At 38.8% G+C, this 19341-nt stretch overlaps 2 protein-coding genes across 4 annotated transcripts in view; one reads left to right on the top strand and one right to left on the bottom strand.

Annotated features, from left to right (window-relative positions):
• The window catches only part of TSPAN14 (tetraspanin 14), a 34496-nt gene extending 24183 nt beyond the window's left edge, over positions 1–10313 (top strand). For all 3 annotated transcript variants that reach the window (XM_071438749.1, XM_071438748.1, XM_071438747.1), the window contains exons 4-9: positions 1304–1450; positions 2250–2420; positions 2988–3113; positions 4334–4378; positions 4928–5047; positions 6831–10313. In XM_071438749.1, coding sequence (XP_071294850.1) covers positions 1304–1450; positions 2250–2420; positions 2988–3113; positions 4334–4378; positions 4928–5047; positions 6831–6902 — 681 coding nt within the window. In that variant the 3' untranslated portion in view covers positions 6903–10313. The remainder of the gene's footprint in view (positions 1–1303; positions 1451–2249; positions 2421–2987; positions 3114–4333; positions 4379–4927; positions 5048–6830) is intronic.
• A 1280-nt stretch (positions 10314–11593) lies between these two features.
• Positions 11594–19341, bottom strand: part of LOC139595502 (rap1 GTPase-GDP dissociation stimulator 1-like) — a 31776-nt gene continuing 24028 nt past the window's right edge. The window contains 5 exon segments of the mRNA XM_071438750.1: positions 11594–12147; positions 13360–13488; positions 14498–14624; positions 15502–15641; positions 19082–19207. Coding sequence (XP_071294851.1) covers positions 12014–12147; positions 13360–13488; positions 14498–14624; positions 15502–15641; positions 19082–19207 — 656 coding nt within the window. The 3' untranslated portion in view covers positions 11594–12013.

The following is a 19341-nucleotide window of genomic DNA, read 5'->3' as shown; positions in this document are numbered from 1 at the left end:
TTTTTCCAAGGTCTTATCTTGGGATGTATATCCTTTGCACTTTATTCTAGAATGTATACCTGGTAGAAAGATGGTAATTTGCATTTTATTGAAGGAATTGGGCAGCTTATTCCAAGTGTCTCTGATATTTTGCTCTTACACTAAACATGGTTAGCTTGAGAATATACTCTATAAAGAAAAATAGTGAACATGTGTTGATTTTGGTTATTTCTTTGTTTCAAAAGTGAAAATATTTCCTTACTAAGATGTTCTGTGTATTGTTAATGGTTGTATGATGAACACTCAGACTACTTCAGGGCTGCCTGGGTGTCCCTGCAAATCATTCTCATGAAGAGTTTGTTGTTCATCCCTTCTGTGTTCTGCATGTTCCATCTTGTTCTTGCACATACCCTGAGAATCCTGCTATATTTATTTGATGGAGTTTTAATGGTAGCTGGTATAATAACTTTTTAAAACCTAATCTAGAAAGTATAAGGAGGGTTTTCACTGTGTTAGCATTGCATTCACATAGATTTAGCAACCTAAGCACACAGACTTCATAGCAAAGATTTTTGTCAAGATAAATGGTTTTTGGATAGTTAACAAAAAAGAAACTATTGCTTCTATGTTGGGCAAATTGCAAATATAGAGAATAGGTAACTGTTTTTGGTGTAAGAATATCGGGGTGAAAGGGGAGTGTTTAGACTATGCTGTTATATTTCTGAAAGAGTTTGGAGTAGCACTACTAAGACTCTCTGACACTAGAAGGATTGTAACCAAAAAGAGAGGAAAAATATGCTTCCTGTGAAAACAAAAAAAAGGTTTCCCTCTTTCAAATGTCATCCATAAGGTGCTTTGTCCTTAGAATGTCTTTCCCTTTGTCCCACTTAAACATTAGAATTGGAAAAGTTTTCCTAATATATTTTTTAGGCCGTGATATTGGAGTGCCCTTGTGATTGATGCATTTCAAGTTGATATAAAACATTAATTCTTTTACCTTGAAACTAAGTGAACATTCAGTGGTAGAATTGAGCTTTTGGCACCATCTTGTGGAATTCTGTTTGGCAAATAGGACGATGTAGCCCGAGAAACTGACTTACTAGAAGAATTGCTAGCTATAACTTTAATACTTCCTCTGCTGGGGTGAAGAGAACTGGTATTGTCAGTGACCATTTGACAACAAGACTCTTTTTGTTGGTGTCACTGTTGGCAAGTTCAAGAGTTTGCAACCAGTTCATTGGGCATCGTGGAAATCATCCAGAAGGAATGCTGAGTGAATGAGATGCTTACAGTGGTCACATTCTGTTCTGGTTTTTTCTTGCAGGGTGTATTGTCTGATCTGACAAAGGTGACTGGTCTTCATGGTCTGGACCCAGTGGTGCTTGTCTTAGTGGTGGGAATAGTGATGTTCACTTTGGGATTTGCTGGTTGTGTGGGAGCACTGAGAGAAAACATCTGCCTGCTGAAGTTTGTAAGTAACATCATTACATGAGGGAGTTATTATATGCGTGAAAGCTGCAAATGATGAATTGGGAGCAAACCCAGATAATTCATGATAGAATTTGGTTTGTGGCAAAATACATGGTAAACTTGCTGCCTTGATAAACCTCTGAGTAATGGCATTGAAAGCAGAGTGGTCCTAGCTTATCTATTCTCCTCTTTGTGGAACATGTTCTTCCCTGCTGTTTTTAATTTGTTCTGCTCTGCAGTGATGTTATAGTAGGTATATCAGAATCTAACATTGTATTGTTATGGAACATGCTTAGTCAGTTAGGAATCACTGAGAGAGTATAATATAGTGGAACAAAATCCCTTAAAAACTTTAAAGTTTCTTGTACGTGTTGGCAAAACTTTGGGACTTCAGAGACTGATGTAAAATTTCTTAAATGGTTCTTTTTATACTGAGGCTTCTTCTTTGCTTCAGAGCTAAAAACAGCTAAGCTAGACAAAAAATTAAAAAAAAATAAATTATAAAATTAGAAACAATCCAAGAGGTAATCAAGACTTCTTTAGCCCTGTGTTTTACCGATTCTCGTTTATTATTGTTTTCATTGCTGTGAATAATGACTGTCTGATGGTCTTTTTACTGTCAAGTTCAGGTGACAAAAAAAAACAACAACTCTTCCTCTTGGGGTTTCTTTACCTTGTATACTCATTGTGCTCAGTGTCTGTTCAAAATATGAACCCAGTTCTGTATCTGTTTCTGGTGGTATAGGAATACATTCAAAATGAATTAATATTTTCTAATTTAGGACTTTTGTTTTTTACAGTTCTGTGGAACAATTGTGTTTATATTCCTGTTGGAGCTGGCAGTAGCAGTTATGGCTTTCCTGTTCCAGGACTGGGTGAGGGACAGGGTAAAAGAATTCTTTGAGAATAACATTAAATCCTACCGAGACGACATTGACCTCCAGAACATCATTGATTCACTACAGAGAATTGTAAGTTCATATCCTGTCACTTCTTTGATGCCTTCTAGGAGAATATAGATTTTAAAGTTTTCATTTTTTAATAGAATCATAATAATTTGTAGCTAATAGTACTGTTACTGATCTGCTGGTTTCCTTCCTTCTGTATTGAAGGCAGCAGGGAGGGAAGATACCCTGAGGTCCAGGCTTGTTCTGATGTCTGCTGTGGAAGCTCTCTCAGGCATGCATCTGCCTTTGACCTTTCTCATTTGCTCCCCTTTCCCTTGCTCCCTAAGAAAAAGCTTTCTCTTAAAAAATTTGGCAGTGGAACTTATTGTATGACAATTACATCTAAAATGGTAATTTTTATGAATTGCCTTGACATGCTGACACTTGTTTCCAGGAGCAGTATTCCAGATGTGTTGCTTTGATTTCACAGAGCTTTGATTTCATGTCTATTCATTGTTTTTACTCTGCTGTTGTCATTGATTCTGCACAGACTTAGGGATAGTGAAGATTTGTAAGCAAACACTGTTTGGAGGTATTTTAGAGATAATTTATCCACTGAACAAACTTCTGGAATGTATTTATCTGCTGCAGAACCATTGCTGTGGGGCCCAAGGTCCAGAAGACTGGGACTTCAACATCTACTTTGACTGCAAGAGTGAAAGCAAAAGTCGTGAGAAGTGCGGAGTTCCTTTTTCCTGTTGTATACCCGATCCTGCTGTAAGTTGTTTCCTGGCTTTGTTGTTGCCCTGAGATTGTCAGGTTATCACAGGAAGTACTTCCTGAATAAGGTGTTGAAGGGCTTTGAGGTGTCCTAAATGACTAAAAATCACTCTTGTGCAGACAAACCTTTTTTTGTGTTTCTGTTGCATTCTTTTTAGAGTCCAAATGTGGCAACCTGTTAAGTGAAAATGTGTTGTCACCAGGAATTCAAGCCATTTTGGTATGGTTTGGATCTGAAGCACTGGTGGCTGGCTATTTTTTATTCCCAGTGTGTTGTTTCCTTGGATCCCTGGCCTTTTTCAGGCGTGTAAAGAGCTGAGACCTCTAAGAGTGTGTTTACCCCAGCTGGAATTAATGTTTCACCACCCCTTTGCCAGACAGGCAGGAGTAGCTCCATTTGCTGCTTTGTCAGTAATTAGTGAAGTACTCATGTATGAAGTTGAAAGCTTCTGAGACAGTCCTTGGTTTTGGCAAGGTTTAGGTGCTTGTTGGTTAACTTGTTTTACTAAACTTTGTGAAACTTTTGAGTGTTGCAGCAGATGCCAAAATGTGGAGGTAGGGGCTAACTTAGAGTGCTTTATGGTATTATTGGGAATACTTAGAGCTTGAAATCCATCCAGCAATCCTTGTGCTGAGAGCCATTGGTAAGTTATATTTAATACCTGGTAGGCTTCTCTGATTGTATTGGCAATCAGCCAAGGAAAGCCTTTGTCAGGGCCATATTCCATGTTCAGATTCCCCAGTAATTATTTTCTAGCCTAGTTTGGAGCAGTACTGTTCAACTGCACCTTTTTCTGTTGCTGCTGCTGTATTTAAGGAGGCAGAAGGATGCTTAAGTCTGTTTAATGTGAGATTCTATTATTAATATTTCAATAAAACTTACTATCAGTTTTGTAAATGCAGATGTCTCACCTGTGTGATGGTAGTGCAGTTTTCATGTTAAAAAGTTGCTAGTTGAATGCAAGTGATAGAAGCAGCTGAGATTTCTGATGCAGGATATCATCTGATATCATCATCTATAGTACACACCTTTGCTTTGTCATTAATTTTCTTCTGTTCTGCTAGGGCTTTGCTTGTTCTTGCTAAAAATGCTTTTAAAAATGTTTGGCTCTGACAATTGATTTGTTTATGGATATAAAAGATAGAAAAACTTGCTGTGAACAGAAGTGAGTACAAGTAAATTGATTTGTTTATTTAAAATCTCTTTTGCTTTGCAGCAAAAAGTTGTGAATACACAATGTGGCTATGATATCAGAAAGAAGGTAAGGTGCTGTCTGTCATGTTCTGTGCCTGCATAGACAAGACTAAAACTGGTGGGATTGCTGATAGATGTGTCAGCTCAAAATTCTAGGAGCTAATAACTGTCCTACATCATACTACAGGTGTAGAGCAAGGTAGACATTGTACTTTGTTTAAAGTAACCTCCTGCTGTGGGAGGGGAGAGAAAACAAGTGGGAACAGGTGAGGGGAGAGGTGGATTTCAAAAAGGGATGGGATTTGGATTTCAAGTGTTCATTTCAATTACCAATTGTAATAGTCTAAATCTGTTGATCTGTTGTTTGCTAATTTGACCATCTATCATCTGCTAGTCTATTATCTGCTAATTTTACTGTGTTTCTAATAAACATGATTTTCAGGAAGGTAGAAATATCAATGCCTGACATTCTCCAATTCACATGTGTATTTTTGAAGTGTGGTTAAAAACTTTACTGCAAAAGTGACAAGACATTAGCCTAGCTAGATCATGTGATTGATCTTATAGTAAAGTTGAGCAGAAAAGTAAAATTCTTATTCTTCCTTTTTACATTCAGAGCAAAAGTCAATGGGATGATCAGATTTTTGTCAAAGGATGTATCCATGCACTTGAAGCTTGGTTACCCCGAAATATCTACATTGTTGCAGGTGTCTTCATAGCTATCTCACTGCTCCAGGTTAGTTGTTACTACTATGATTCTTTGAAAAATTGTCATGTTTGTAGGTAAAGACCTGCTGAAGGTAAAAGTAATTATGGACAGGTGTAATAAATATTTTGAATGTGGATTTTTTAGGTTTGATAAGAGGATGGCAGGAACACCTATTATAGTAGAGGGGAGTTAGTGTGAAAACACCTGTTGCACAAAGCAGTGAAGGTTATAATAAAAATACAGTGCAGTAATAATAATGTGTGATAATTGGGATATATATTGTAATATTATAATATGTAATATTATATATATTATAATATATATATATATATAATATTATAATATAATATGGTCATATGTAATATACAATTATTATATAAAATATTCCCTGTGTTTCAACATCATTAAGGAGGGGGGATCTGCTGTCTGCTGCAGTAGATCTGAGCTCCAGCCTTCTGTCACAAATCTGAACTAAGATACAGCCTTGTCCTTCATGCTGAGGCTACCTCAGCTGGCTGTAGGTAACCTGCAGTGGCTGACCTAAAGTGGCTGTAGCATGCTGCTCAAAAAGGTTGGGAATGTAAGAGCAGGGAAACAGGTGAACAGGTAGCAAATGTGATGTTAGCAGAACCAGATGGAAGATGGTGACTTCTGTTACCTCATCAGTGCTTGGTACATCAGAGAGGCAGCTGAAACTCTCACTAAAGCATTTTACATTACTGCTTTCAAGGTGGATGCTGCTTTCATTGTGGCAGTTGTTTGCACTGCGTTCTATGCTATGAAATTCCTTCACTTCAATGGGAAACAATAAACTTTAAATTCTGCTACAGAAAGTATTTTCTATGTAATTGACAATAGTTGAGTATGGAGTGCTAGCAAAAGTCCTTCCTCCAGCCCTGGTAATACTGCCCTCTGTAGCTTAGGGTCTGATATGTTTTTATCACCATCTGGTGATAATGCTTCCATGGGATTGAGAAATGCTGTGCTAAGAACTGCACCTCTTGCTAGGAAGAGGGTCAAGACACAAAGTTTAATCGTTTGGCAGTGTGTTGATTGACAATAACTTGACAATGCTGTTCTCTATTCATGTCCCAAGACTCTGTGAAACCACTTTGAGTTATTTGTGTTTTCCAATTGGGTCTTTCTTGTGCATTAAGCTCTTTTATTGTGGGACTGAGAATTAGACATAACCTGACATTTAAATGAAATCTTCTGGCTTTCCAAAACTTCACCCCAGTTTTATATTATTGCTAAGAGTGCTTTAGGGAGTTTGCTGAGTTACAAGTTTATCCTCAGTTTGTAAAGGAAGATTTCCCTGAGAACTGACATGAATGTTAAAATTTCAAATTTCAAATGTCTCTGAAAAATCTGGGACTACTCTGTCTGTGACAAGAATTTCATTTTAGTACTGGTAATTGTACATTCTGTCTGTATTTAAAAAAGTTGATCTGAAAACTGACTGGGTTGTTATTCAAAGTTGTGGAACGAATGCCAATGTCTGCTTTGTAGCTTTAGCAGTAGGTAAGCATGGATGTTTATGACACTCAGGCTTGGTGAAGTGGGTTTGTTCTAGCTCTAAGGCATCTGAAAGCTTATTATTTTGAAGGCTGCTGAAGTTTTACATGAAAGCATCTTTCTCATGAGTTTTATTACCTGCAGGATTCTGTTGCCTTTATTACCTTTTAGTAATAGCTATGTTTTGATGGATGATCTTGGCTATGAAATATCTGAACCTGCCAACAAACATCTTGCAGACTGGTGCATTACAAGTGTTTTATCTCACAAAATGGTGTATTTTTTATCTTTTTAGATTTTTGGGATTTTCCTAGCCAGGACATTGATTTCTGATATTGAAGCTGTAAAGGCAAGTAATGCCTTCTGAATATGAAAGCAGACCCATGTTGCAAGACAGTGTATGTTAAGATGATTGATTGGACACCGAGGCAGAAGAAATGCACAGACCATGAAATACTCCTGTTGTTAAAAGCCTTATGTGGATTTTTTTTTTCCCCTGCTCATGGTTTTTGTTAAAAGCTGTTACAAAAAACAATCACCAAACACATGCTGTCTACCTTTTTTCTGGCAAGACAACTCAGCGCACCAGCGTTGGTCTCTGAGGAAGAAATGGAATTTCCCAGGACACTGGCAGAGCAGATTTTAAAGACGGTAGCAGGGAGCCATGAAACTGCTTTTCTTGAAGGATTGCTATGAAGATTGTTCTGTCTTCACTTCTGTCTTCTGTCTTAAAATGTAATCTTGTCAAATGTCACATGCTGATTTCTTCAGAACCTTGCAATCATGTTAATCTCTCCAGTAGACTTATCCAGCCGTTTTTGGCAGCATCTCCAGCAACCATAACCGGAAATTGGGAAAAAAAATCACAAAATGTCCAGATCTTTAGTTGATTTTAGGTTGTGCAAATCCCACGCTATTTTGAATAATTCAAGCCTGCTCCCAGGATGGGAAAAATCTGACTATCTATAGCATTAAGTCTTACAAATCTCCATTTCAGGCAAGAGGGTGTAAAGCCCTGATGCTGTTTCCTGTCTGAGAAAAACGTAAATATTCTTTATTTATAGAAGAAAAACCTCTTTAAAAATGCTTATCCTTTCAATGATCAGTAATAGCTTTAAAAAGGGCTGTCTGCATACACTTCAGAATGCAGCTTGTTTCAGTAGGTAGCAAGCATGCTGTGCTAGCTGTTGATGGCTTTTGTTATTCCTCTAGTTTCTGTCACAACTGCTATGTTGATCTTCACAAGTTTTAACTGCCACTACCAGGACTGATGAAAGACTTGCAAATTCAGTGTTAATGTCATTTTCTACATGAAGCTGAACTAGTCCTTCTTATGTCAGGGTTTTCATTTTACTCAAGAGAAAATGAAACTCTTCTTCCAATCCTCCTTTGTGGGGATTAGTAGATGGATCTGTAGGTCAGTAGGGGTTCCAGTCTCTTCTGTAAGACTTTGGTGTTGTCTCCTTAGCTGTAAGGTGGAAGTCTGTGGCTGAAGTGTTTTTGGAAGTAGCTGTAGCTGTCAGTCTTACTGTGGGCCATATAACTAACATCATTTACTGCTTCCGGTGACACCAGGGTTTTCAGGGAGAGCAGGTTCACTTACAGTGCCTAACACAGTGTAAATTTTAGAAAAGTATCTATTTTTATAATGATATTTTACTATATGTAGTGTGCCTGAAGATTTAATACTTGTCTTTCTAAAGTATATGGCTTTCTTTGGAAGCCAAGCTTTTAAATATATTATGTTCTTTTTTCCTATTATGCATATATTAACAATCATTTCACTGGCAAAAGTTGATCAACAGTAAGAATCTTTGTGTCTGGTGTCCAGACACAATTGTCCAGACACCCTTCTTGCTTGTAATCTGTGAAGCACTTCAGACAGTGCTCATGTGTACTTCAGCTTTCATAGTTCTTTTTCTGGCCAGTGATTGAGACACAACAGGAAAAGGAAGCTTGTCTAAGGATGGCTGATTTCCTTACAGTAGCAGAGAATAGTCTGCTATTAACTCATCTAAAAACCTGCAAGTTAAATGGCTGGAAGTACACTGTGACTTTTTAAATTGGGTATACAACAAGAAAACAATAGCAGTAGATCACTGAGGGGAGAGCAAGAGGCATTTCTTCTGTAAAGCCATGAATTTGAGGTCTGTGTTACCTTTTTGTTGAATCTGATCCATGAGAAGCAGCCAGAAATGTGTGATTGTAATACAACTTGGTAAGCAGCAGAGTAGTGGCCAGCAAACTTTGCTTTAAATTCTGGTGCTTGAAACCTTGTAACACCTCATCAGCCGATTTACTTGGTCATGTGTGAAATCTGATGTATGTAAAATCAGAGAAGGCAGATTCCTGTTGGAAAGTTTTTAGTCATAAAACCTTGCATTGAAAACACCAGCTAGAAGAGTACATTTCCCTTTGCCAGTTTTTGACACAGGCAGCTCCTAGTGCTAGGAAGGAATTCCAGCGATTTGGTGAAAATCATTCTGGTGTCAAAGATGGCTGTGGAGCTCATGCACTGAAATTAGCTGCTGACAAGAGCCAGCATTACAGATTACAATTCCAGGGTCTGCAAATCTTGCCAAGTTACCTGAAGACTAATTAATACTTCATTTTTTTGAAGCACTGTTTGTATGCAAACCAGAATTTAACTGAAGTATTGTATTTCCACAGTTAATTCTTAATGGCTTTGGCCATATTAACACCAGCCTTTGTATCAGTGTTTCAGTTATTTGGAACTGAATTTGAGGGAAGTTCAACTTATTTGAGGACCTTTAAATTCATGGAGGGATTTGTCTTTTTTGCCATTGTGGATAAACTTCTCTATGTTTATTCAGTGTAATTTTTTAAATCCTGGGGCTCTAGGTTGTTTTGCCCCTGTATGTTCTGAAGTACACCCATACTTGGCTGGTGTAATTTCAGACTTGTAAGGGGAACACTTTCTACTTAGTTTTATTTAGCACCTTCTCTGTGGACCTGCAGTGACTTCATGGCTGAAGATTTAGGTTATGGTCTAAAATAAGTCTTGTCAGCAAAAGCAGCTGGGTGTGAGCCTGCCTCTGAAGCCTCAAAGGAAAATTATTTCAGTGATCTCACTGAGAGGTCTGATACATTGTTGATGTTGAGATTTCAGCGGTTGCATTTGGAACAAGTTCACAAACACTACAGTGGAACCAAGGTGTTTCATGAAGATGTCAAAAGAGGTCAGACTTGAAGAACTGGACTGAGAGAAGCAAACTTCAATGTGATATCTTTTATTTCTCAGAAATGAGCACAACTTATTTCCGTTAAGCAGTGTATGTATGTGTCAGTGTGTTTGACAGTGCAGCTGCCTCTGGTGTTATTGATACAACTGCATTTGGACACAGTTTCCCTGTACATGAAGAGGAGGATGAATAGAAGCACTGAAAAAAGTGCAGTGACCAAAGGACCTTGGGTTGCCTTGTGAAAACCTGAATGTTTCTTCCCAAGAGATCTTTAGCTTTGGTGAGCTCATGCAGTGCCATGTGGACAGACTTGTGCTCCCAGTCCATGGAGCTTGATGTGGCCATTGATTTAGGTGTAGAACTGCCTTCCTTGGGTTTTGTATCCCCATCCCATCCTTCCCTCTTTCTTCCCCTTACTGCCTGTGCATTGTCATGCAGCTTGAACATTGTTCAGCCACTGGGAGGGGAGCTCCTGTCTCCTCTTCTGAGATGGCTTTTCTGAATGACTTTCAATATATTTTTTTTCTCAAGCCTTAAATTTGATTAAATAAAATTCAATATTTTCTACTCCTGGAGTTTGATTCCTGAGATTTGTTGCTTACAGTCACTAATATTTCACTCTTGAAGGTTTAGACTGGCTACTGAGACTGCAGTTTGTGGATAACCCAGAAATGGTGAAGGTCCAGGAGTGCTTGGTTTTGTATTTTGCTGAAAATATTTCTTTATATTTTTTCTTTTCAGTTTGAGTTGTTGAATAATAGATGAGACTGATGCTTTTCTCTGTATTTTTAATGGAAAGCCATGAACAAGTGAAGAGCTGCAGGATGGTGTAGAGCAACTATTCCATCTCTGGAAATTGAAAAAAGTTAAAAGTGCTGTTTTTCTTTTCTCCTATTATGTGGTCAAAACTTAGTTGTGTGTTACTCAGCAAGTGTCACTTCTCTTGGGTGGTTTTATGAAATGCCCTTTCTCAAGGCCACTCCTGAGAGGGATATTTGGTGATGAGTGTCATGGGCTAAGTAGTGCTACTGGGTTTTGCAAGTGGGAAAGCTTTTGTGGGAACTAAGTTGTCGTGTTTGTTTGCAGACATAAGCCAGTTGTTCTCAAATTGAGAACATGAAACCTTGTTGACTTCTAAATACAGTCTGCTTTATAATAGGTTTCTGAAGATCAGTGTTGTTTATTTTTTTTCCCCAATAGATTTTCTGCTGGCTGAAAAAAAAAGTAATTGCTCCCAAGCTTTCCAGTCTCTACCACTTCATTGTTTTGAATTTGATCTTCTAGGTCTGGACAGCATGACTCTGCAATGTACCTTCAACTGCTTCAAAAATTTCCCATAAGAACAAGTTGTGGAATAAATCTGTTACCTTCTCATCTAGTGATCTTTTTAAATACAAAAGGCTTCCACAGAAATGTTTACTTTTTTTTTTCCATTATCTAAAGTTAAACCCAGGTTCTCTTATGGGTGGTAGTGGAATGCTGGCTGCCTCCACATCCTCACCCCTGCCCACTTGTAATTTCTGACTGGCTTTCTGTGTCTTGTCCAAGTACTGTGTGTTCACTGACTGTGGTTTCTTGTAAACTTTGCTTCTGCAGAGTCTCATTCCAGTAGGTGCAACTCTAAAGTCAGGACAAGACTGTAGCCTCAAGTATTTAGAATATAACTTGTGACAGGAGCAGGTACAGTTTCAGAGATGGGCTTTAAAATTGGAGATTGAAGGGAGAGTTAACTTAAAGATGGTTTTGGTTTTGACATGTTCACCTAACAGTTGGGCTCACAGACTCATTCACAATGTGCAGATGTTGAATTGGTGCCAGTTATCCCTTTGCATTGTTTAAGCTACAGCTTTAATCTAACTCATGTTTCAGGTTGCATGATAAAAGCTTAAGGCTTTTATACAATTATTTTATAGTCCCATTGATACAAGAAAAATTGCAAGTGTGTATCCTAATCTCACAAAACCAAGCCGCTGAAAAATGTATAACAAGTGGTAATTGCCTGATGTTTCTCCTGTGATGTTTCTTAACCCCATTTGCTTGACAGGACTTTTTCCTGCTGCTGTGTGTTAGTGGCTCAGTGAGGAGCAGCAGTGGTGCAAGTATCAGGCCAAAGAGATGTGCTAATGAGGAGGTTTTTATACACAGCTTTCAAAGCAGGAGCTGCACTGGGCTTCAGCAGTGCTGGTTGTGCAGCAGCATGACCAAGGCAAGTGTTGCAAAGCTGGTGGTGTGTGCCTCAGCAGCAGAGCTGCCTTGCCATGTGGGAGAAGGGAGGTTAGTGGGGTGTCTCTCCTCTCAAAACCTGTAATGTTGTGATGGCTCCCTTGACCACATCTGCATTGCTGTGACTGCAGAGTTGCTCAAGGGTGTCTTTGATCTTGTCCTCTTCTATTTCTTGTCTCAGATCACCTGAATGGGAAATGAAATGATGACTTTTGGTTATCTGCCATGGCCTAGTGGCTCCCAACAATTGTTGTAAGATAAAAGTTTGGAGTACTTGCTGTTTGTAATAAGCTGCTTCAATTAAAACATTTGTTTCAATAGATACCCTTTCAGCCATTGGAAGTATTGGCCAGATTAAGGTTTTTTCCTCTTACTTGACTTCTAAGAACTAATTGACAGAAAATAAAAGGAGATTTTGAAATTCTAATACAGGACAATTTCTGGCACTTTTTTGCCTGTCTGCTTTTTGCTACCATTCCATGTTAGTTAGACTCAGCTCTTAGCCTTACAGTTAGTCTATAAAACGCTAAGTATATACATCTCTAGGAAAAAGTCTTATAGATTGTATCTGTTATGTCAATACTTCATAGTAGCACAGGAAGCTACAAGTTCTTTATCCCTATTCCAGTATCTGTGTGGCTACAGGGATAAAATAGAGAACACTGCAAAATGCAGCTCGTCTGTCAATACAGGATTTAAAAGGCAGCTCACCTTGTGATCCATCCTTGCCCAACTACAATTGTTATTTTCAATTTATGTAATTTTTTTTTGTTAAGATGTGAGAAACTGCCACGAGATTTTTGGACTCCTGTTTTCAAGGTGATTGTTTTCATTTAGTGGTACACATCTGGGATAATCCCATCCTGCTGGAAGCATTTGAAGTCTTCCCTGACCATGGAGTGAAACTGAAATGGTGCCTTTCACATGCTTTACTCAGTCACTGTGTGAAGGCAGCATTGCTAAAATGGCAGCTTTATCTCAGCTCCTGGTTTGCTCACAGCGCAGGCAGAACAAATGTCTGCCCGCCTATGAGCATGGTACAGACTTTTTCTTGGGACACAAAAATGCTCTGGGACTGCCAGGCATTTGTGCATGGTGAAGTTGGACAAAGATGCTTTTACTCCAGGACTCTAGTTTTGCTATTTTGAGACTTGGTAATGCCACTGACTCACTGGAATGAAGCCTTCCTCTCCTTATTTTATTCAACTAAAGGTTTAATCAGCTTTTCACAGAGAAGGAAACTACTTGACTCTGATTTTTGGTGATCAATACAGAATGAACCTCTAATATCCTTTACTCATTCACTAGAGCATTGCAGGAAGCATATTTTGGTAACAAAAACCACTTTTCTTCACAAACATTCATCCTTCTGTCACAGACAATTTTAAATGAGGTTACCTGAATTAAGAAGTCTGCACAAAAGGCCCATTGAATTGTATTTCACCTCAGGACTTGTGTTATCATCTCGTAGAAGTTTGTGTAAGCTCTGAACTAGCTGTGATTCTTTAAAAGATTCTTCAAGAGTTTCTGAAAAATAAGCAAAGAAATGGTAACCCTGAGCTGTTATCTGAAAAGAAACTATAACGTGAATATGTTTCCTTTTTTAAAGAAAATTCTGCACTGGCTTCATTTCAAACTGGCTATACAGGGATGTCTTGAGCATCTCTCTTCTGCACTGAAGAATTTCTGTGCTCTTTTCTGTACAGAATTTCTTTACTGGCCTTATTCTTGAAGACAGGACCAGTCTACTATTGACTGTATATAATTAACCTTGTAGTAAATTAAAACCTGCAATGTTCAGTGCTAGAAAGGTTGCCTAAATGAGTTGGAGAGTTTTAATGGTAGACAAGCAGTAAAATGGGCTCTTCAGTCTTATGTGTTGGTAAAGAAAATCACAAATTTCAAGTGTATTTTTCTTTTCAGTTTATCTTTTGAGGTACATAGGTTTCTGTGGTGTCTCTTTATTGTAATAAATTCAGACCTATTTTCAAGTTATACAGGAAAAGTCTGAAAACATTTGTACCTAACTCTGAAAATTAGCTCAGGAAAAGTAGTTTGAATCTTGACCGTTTTCTCACTTGTTTTATTTGCAGCTTCTACAATGCCTTTTTATTTATGCTTCTGCTTTATTCTTTCCTCATGTTTGTTTGAAGATTATTTCTGCTACTTAGTCTTCATTGTCCATTTGAGTATATTATTTGTCCTTCATTTAGCTTTTGTCATCTTTTTTATCTCCATCACCTTCACTTCCCCCTTTTTTTTGTAGGTTTCTACCATCATATTATGCTACTCAAATAGTGCCTGTCCACACAGCATGATAATTTGACTGTATCCTAAATTAAAAAAATCCTTCAGACCATTCCCAAAGCCTATTGATTTTATGATCTGAATGATGACAACCTTTATTTCATGCTGAAGAGCTAAATCTAGAAAAGAAACATGCTTTTTTGTACATGTTACCTAGAATTAACAGCATGACAGTATTTCTTAATAATTGAGGATCTTGCACAGATAAATGCTTTTAGGAGGAAAATACCTAAATCGATGGCAGATGCTATTGCCAAGGCATTCAGAGCCTCATTCTGCATGGCAGCCTGTTCACTTGTTGTCATGGAAACCAGATGCTTCACTCCTTGTGCTGCCTGGATGGCTTTGACCACTTCCTGTGAAAGCAAAGGTAAAACAGATGGAAATCTAATATAGGAATGCAATAGAATGAAGAGGGAAATGAGATTGCACCCTTCAGCTTCTGAATAGAGTGAAATTTTGTTTGCTGCAGTGCAAATTGACAATATTCAAAGACTAGGGATAACATTGCTTTTGGCACTGATCATACATGTCTGCTTGGGGCTGGTCTAACATACCTGGAATATCAATACTTAGAATTAACTATAGATGCAAATCTGTAAGACAAGTATATATTTTGTCTTGTTTCAATTTGTCCTTATTCCACTCTTCATTTCAAGCCATCAAACTAGCAAGGATTAGTTTTGCTTTATCAAAGCCTGTGCAGACAGTATCTACTCTTTTAGTCACTACCTCATAGTAAAGCATGGCTGGGATGCTTGTGTGTAATAGCACAATTTACAAAAACCAGAAGCCTGTTTGAAAATGCCAGCATGTAAAGATCATGCCAGATTTGTCCATCATGGATAAGTGGGCTCTTTGGAGTTTCCAGAGGACTGACATTTAGGACAGCTCTGGATTATTACTTTTACCATTTTAATTTGAAACATATTTATTGCCATAGAAAAGCTTTACCTGCTCATTACCATTTGTCAAGCCTTACTAGAGCAGGGTCAGTGTTGACAAGTGACAGTAAGTGACCATGGTGCTGGTTTCTGTGAGGTGTCTGTGCTTATGGAGTGCACAGGTCTCCCCCTTTGTGGTATTGAGGCAGACCAGAGAGGTTCTCACTGTGAACCCTCCTGGTTTTCATTATAGAGCTGCATGTGCTGTTTAATCCCTAGCTCTGTCTACAAGCTTTAAAAGTACTTGAGAAGGATGGAGTAGAAAGGTGTCAGAGCAGGGTTCTGGTACCTGGGATCTGTTGTGGTGCAGGATGGATGCCAGCAGCCGGTTGGCCTCTCCGCAGATGCCGCTGTGCTTGCTCCCACTGCACCACTGCACCAGCCTGTCGAGCAGCAGCGGGTCCTGGCCCAGGAGTTCAGCTGCATCAGCTGAAGAGAAGAGCATCACCAAGAGCCATTCAAAATCAGACCCCTCCGTCTGTCTGCCACAGGAATGCCAATGTAGAAGTAACTGGGGTTGTGGACCTGTGTCCAGCAACCTCCAAGAACTCTAATTGAAGCTCTGAGCTTCTTTTAAAAGATCTTGGAAATAGTTTCCAAAGGAATCGTGCAGGGGAAGGACAAAATAAGCTGTGTCAATAGATCTATCGTTTTAAAGGGGCTGCTGAAGTAGGGCTTAAAATAAGCAGCTTTCTGTCTTTGAAAACAAATATTCTGTTGTGATACTTCAGGAAACCCATCCCTTTCCCACTTGGCTTTTGGCACTTGCACTTTGAGCCCTGCACAAATGTAAGTGTGGGCTCTGGGTGTGATGGTGGTCACAGGGGTCTTATGTTGAAGGAAGAGATGAGAATGTTGACTGTATGTTCAGAAGGCTTGATTTATTATTTTATGATATATCTACATTAAAACTATACGAAAAAGAATAGAAGGAAAGGTTTCATCTCAGAAGGTTAGCTAAGCTAAGAATAGAAAAGACAAGAATGACAACAAAGGCAGCTGCCTCAGACTCTCTGTCTGAGCTAGCTATGCTGTGGTTGGCTATTAATTACAAACAAGCACATGAGACTAATCACAGATGGACTTGTTGCATTCCACAGCAGCAGGTAACCATTGTTTACATTTTGTTCCTGAAGCCTCTCAGCTTCTCAGGAAGAAAAAATCTCAAGAAAAAGATTTTCACAAAAAGATGTCTGCAACACTCTGGGGAGCCTATTCATACTGTTTCAGTGATAATTCATTTTGGTGATAATTCATTACTGTTGGTAGTGTGGGAAGCCAAGGCTTAGTACAGAATGGCAGCATGTCAGTAATTGGATGGCCTGAGTCTGAAGAATATGTGTTGAACCATGTATAAGGCATTATCAGAAATTCCCCTTACTGTGTAAGAGCCTTTTAATTTGCATTCCCCTGCATTTCAGGAACCCTATCTCAAGACTTGCTAGAAATATTTGTGTCTGTGGTTGACATTTGAAAAAAACCTCACTAGATAACTTGTCCTAAGAAGTGGAACTGTAATTATGTGAACATCTGTAATTGAAGGGTTACAGGATTTGATAGAAGCACCACCCTGCTCCTGTTCCTTTACCTGTCCCTTTCTCTGTACACTGCATTTCTTTTGAGATAGGCTGGAAGAATGAGATGGAGCATGTACTAGAAGGTCAGTGTCAATAAACCCATGATGACTCTGGATATTTTCCAGAACTTGTAAGTCAGCCCATGCTCTGTCTGTTTTGGGGGAGGGAGGTGGGGAAGTGTACACACTTGCTTTTTAATTTGTCCAGTATGCTAAGGAACAATCCACATTTCAAAATCCCACAAGGAATCTGGGAGCTTACAGCCTAGCTGGCATACTTTGTTTTGAGACAAGAGTTACTGGGTATTGCAGAGCTACCTGCATGTTATCTCCTGTAACACAAGACTCTTGTTTCTAGTCAGATGTTCCTTGTTAGTCTGCAGAGATCACAGTAATCCAGTTTAGTACAGGATGTTGAATTAAGAGGCTGGAGGATGGAACCGATTTGAGATTTGTGGCAGAGGCAGTTTCTTTACTCAGTTTGACAGGCAGTAGAGCTCTTTGAGATAAACTCCAGTTAGTTACTCTTAACAGGAAGATCTTTTAACTTATAATTTATTCAAATTTGTCATTTTATAAAGTTGAACTTTCAGTTGTGCTGAAAGTCCTTTGGCTACTGAAGTGCACAAATTATTCTGCTCCTCTGAGGCTGAATGGTGGAAGAGCCAGGAGTTCACATCTCTTTAGAGTAATGAAGCTGACGGATCTGCCTGCAGTTTTCTGTGGTTAGCAAGAAACCTGCCTCTTCTAGTCTGTGAACCTCAGCATGCCTGCTGATAGTCAGAGTAATGAATTTATACTAGATAAGGCAATTAACTAATTTAGTGTGGACTTCTTAGTAGATATGTGTTCATAAGAGTTTCAGGCTGAGTTAATTAAAGGCAATGTTAGCTCATGGGTAAACAGAAGAGAAGGTAAATACAAGTGGGAGAATTGTGTGTTCATAAGTGGGAATGGATAAACATTGAGTCTCCTACATATTTTATTCTACTTTGCAGTTTGATAATTAATTTGTTTCAGATTCAGAAGTTGTACCTTCTGCCAAATTCTAACTTTGTATTAGGGCTGGTAAATAAAATTTTGAAAGATCTAAATTATCAAGCACTAAATTATCTATGTTACTTCAATGTCTCAATTTTAAATGCTTATTGCCTTGTCACAATTGAGATATGACTTTGGAGAAATGACCTTACAATGACTTTTTCAAAGCCTCAGAACAAGAAGATGCTAGGTTTCTATGTGTCTTCCAATGTTTATTTCCTACCACAGTGAAATGTAAGTGAAAGCAGCTTTTCACTGGATTGGAAGTAGTGCAAATTAATAGAAGGACTAGATCTAAATTTTCTATCATGCATGTTAATTTGATGAAAGATGCAAATAGTTCTCATATTAAGTGGTGTCTGCAGTAGTGCAATGGAGTGTAGCAGAGTGAGGTTTTATTCTCTTCCATATAACTAATGAAGTATGTCTGTAATTGTCCTACATCAGTTATCACTTCCCATCACAAAATGGTCATAACTATTCTAGTTTTAACTGATGTTATTCCTGCATATCAAGGAATCAGTACTGATTAGTGCTCTAGAGCAGCTGCTCTGGCAATGTGAAAGACCATACCAAACTGCACCCTTGTTTTGTGTCACAGTCTGGTAAGAACTAAGTAAGCCCAAGGATAAATTAGGATATTGAAGTATATCTTAATGTAATTCCAAGATTGCATTTTGAGAAACATGCACAATGATGTGCACAGAAAGATTGTTGTTGCTTTTGCATACCCCCCTCTGTGTTAAACTGAATGAAGTTCAAGTAGATAATCCAATGCATTAACATGAAAATTAAGTTCAACATTTCAGCCACATAAGCAAGATAAAACAGGCAACATTTATAGAAAGACTTGTAGAAATTAATTTCTCCTGTCTTGTTCCTCCCCAGCTTCCTTTATTCCTCTTGTGTTCTCTAGTTCTTTATTGATTTGCTGTCCTGTGATTTGACATTAAAATCTGTCTCTTTTTCATCAGACTCCTGCCTTGCTGCTGCATGTGGTGAAAAACATCATCTTTTTAGGCCTTTGCCCATTTTCACTGACTGCTACAGATTTGTTCCATGTGGTTTGTTTCTCAACCACCTCTGAGGCTAACTGGGGCAGTCTGGAAAGTGTGCAGCCTCTGGCAGTAATCTCTGCTGGAAGCTCTCCAGATGGAGTGGAATTGGGTTAGCAGGACACTCAGCCTGTTTTGCAGGGGGAGGGAGGAGGGGAGCTGAGGGCTGATGTCAGTGAGCACTGGCAGGTGCCTACCTTGACCATCTGCTAGTGTCCGTAACGTCCCCAGGAGTCTGAACTGCACAGGAGGGCTCTCTGACCTTAGCAGCGCCTCGATCCGCTCGGCAACACCTTCCTCCAGCATCTGACCCTTGCTGACAACTACAAAATGGGAAAGAGGGCTTGATGTGAGGCTCAGTCATGGCACAAACATCTGAAAATGTAGATATGACACAACTGTTGTGAATTGTGTGCTGTGTTAGGCTTCTAGTGAAAAGTCCAACTTGTTAGTGAGC

This window comes from Agelaius tricolor, unplaced genomic scaffold, assembly GCF_023055355.1.
Source record: "Agelaius tricolor isolate 1412-34295 unplaced genomic scaffold, bAgeTri1.0.p SCAF_13, whole genome shotgun sequence".
NCBI lineage: Eukaryota > Metazoa > Chordata > Aves > Passeriformes > Icteridae > Agelaius > Agelaius tricolor.
This window is presented reverse-complemented; position numbering and strand designations above follow the sequence as displayed.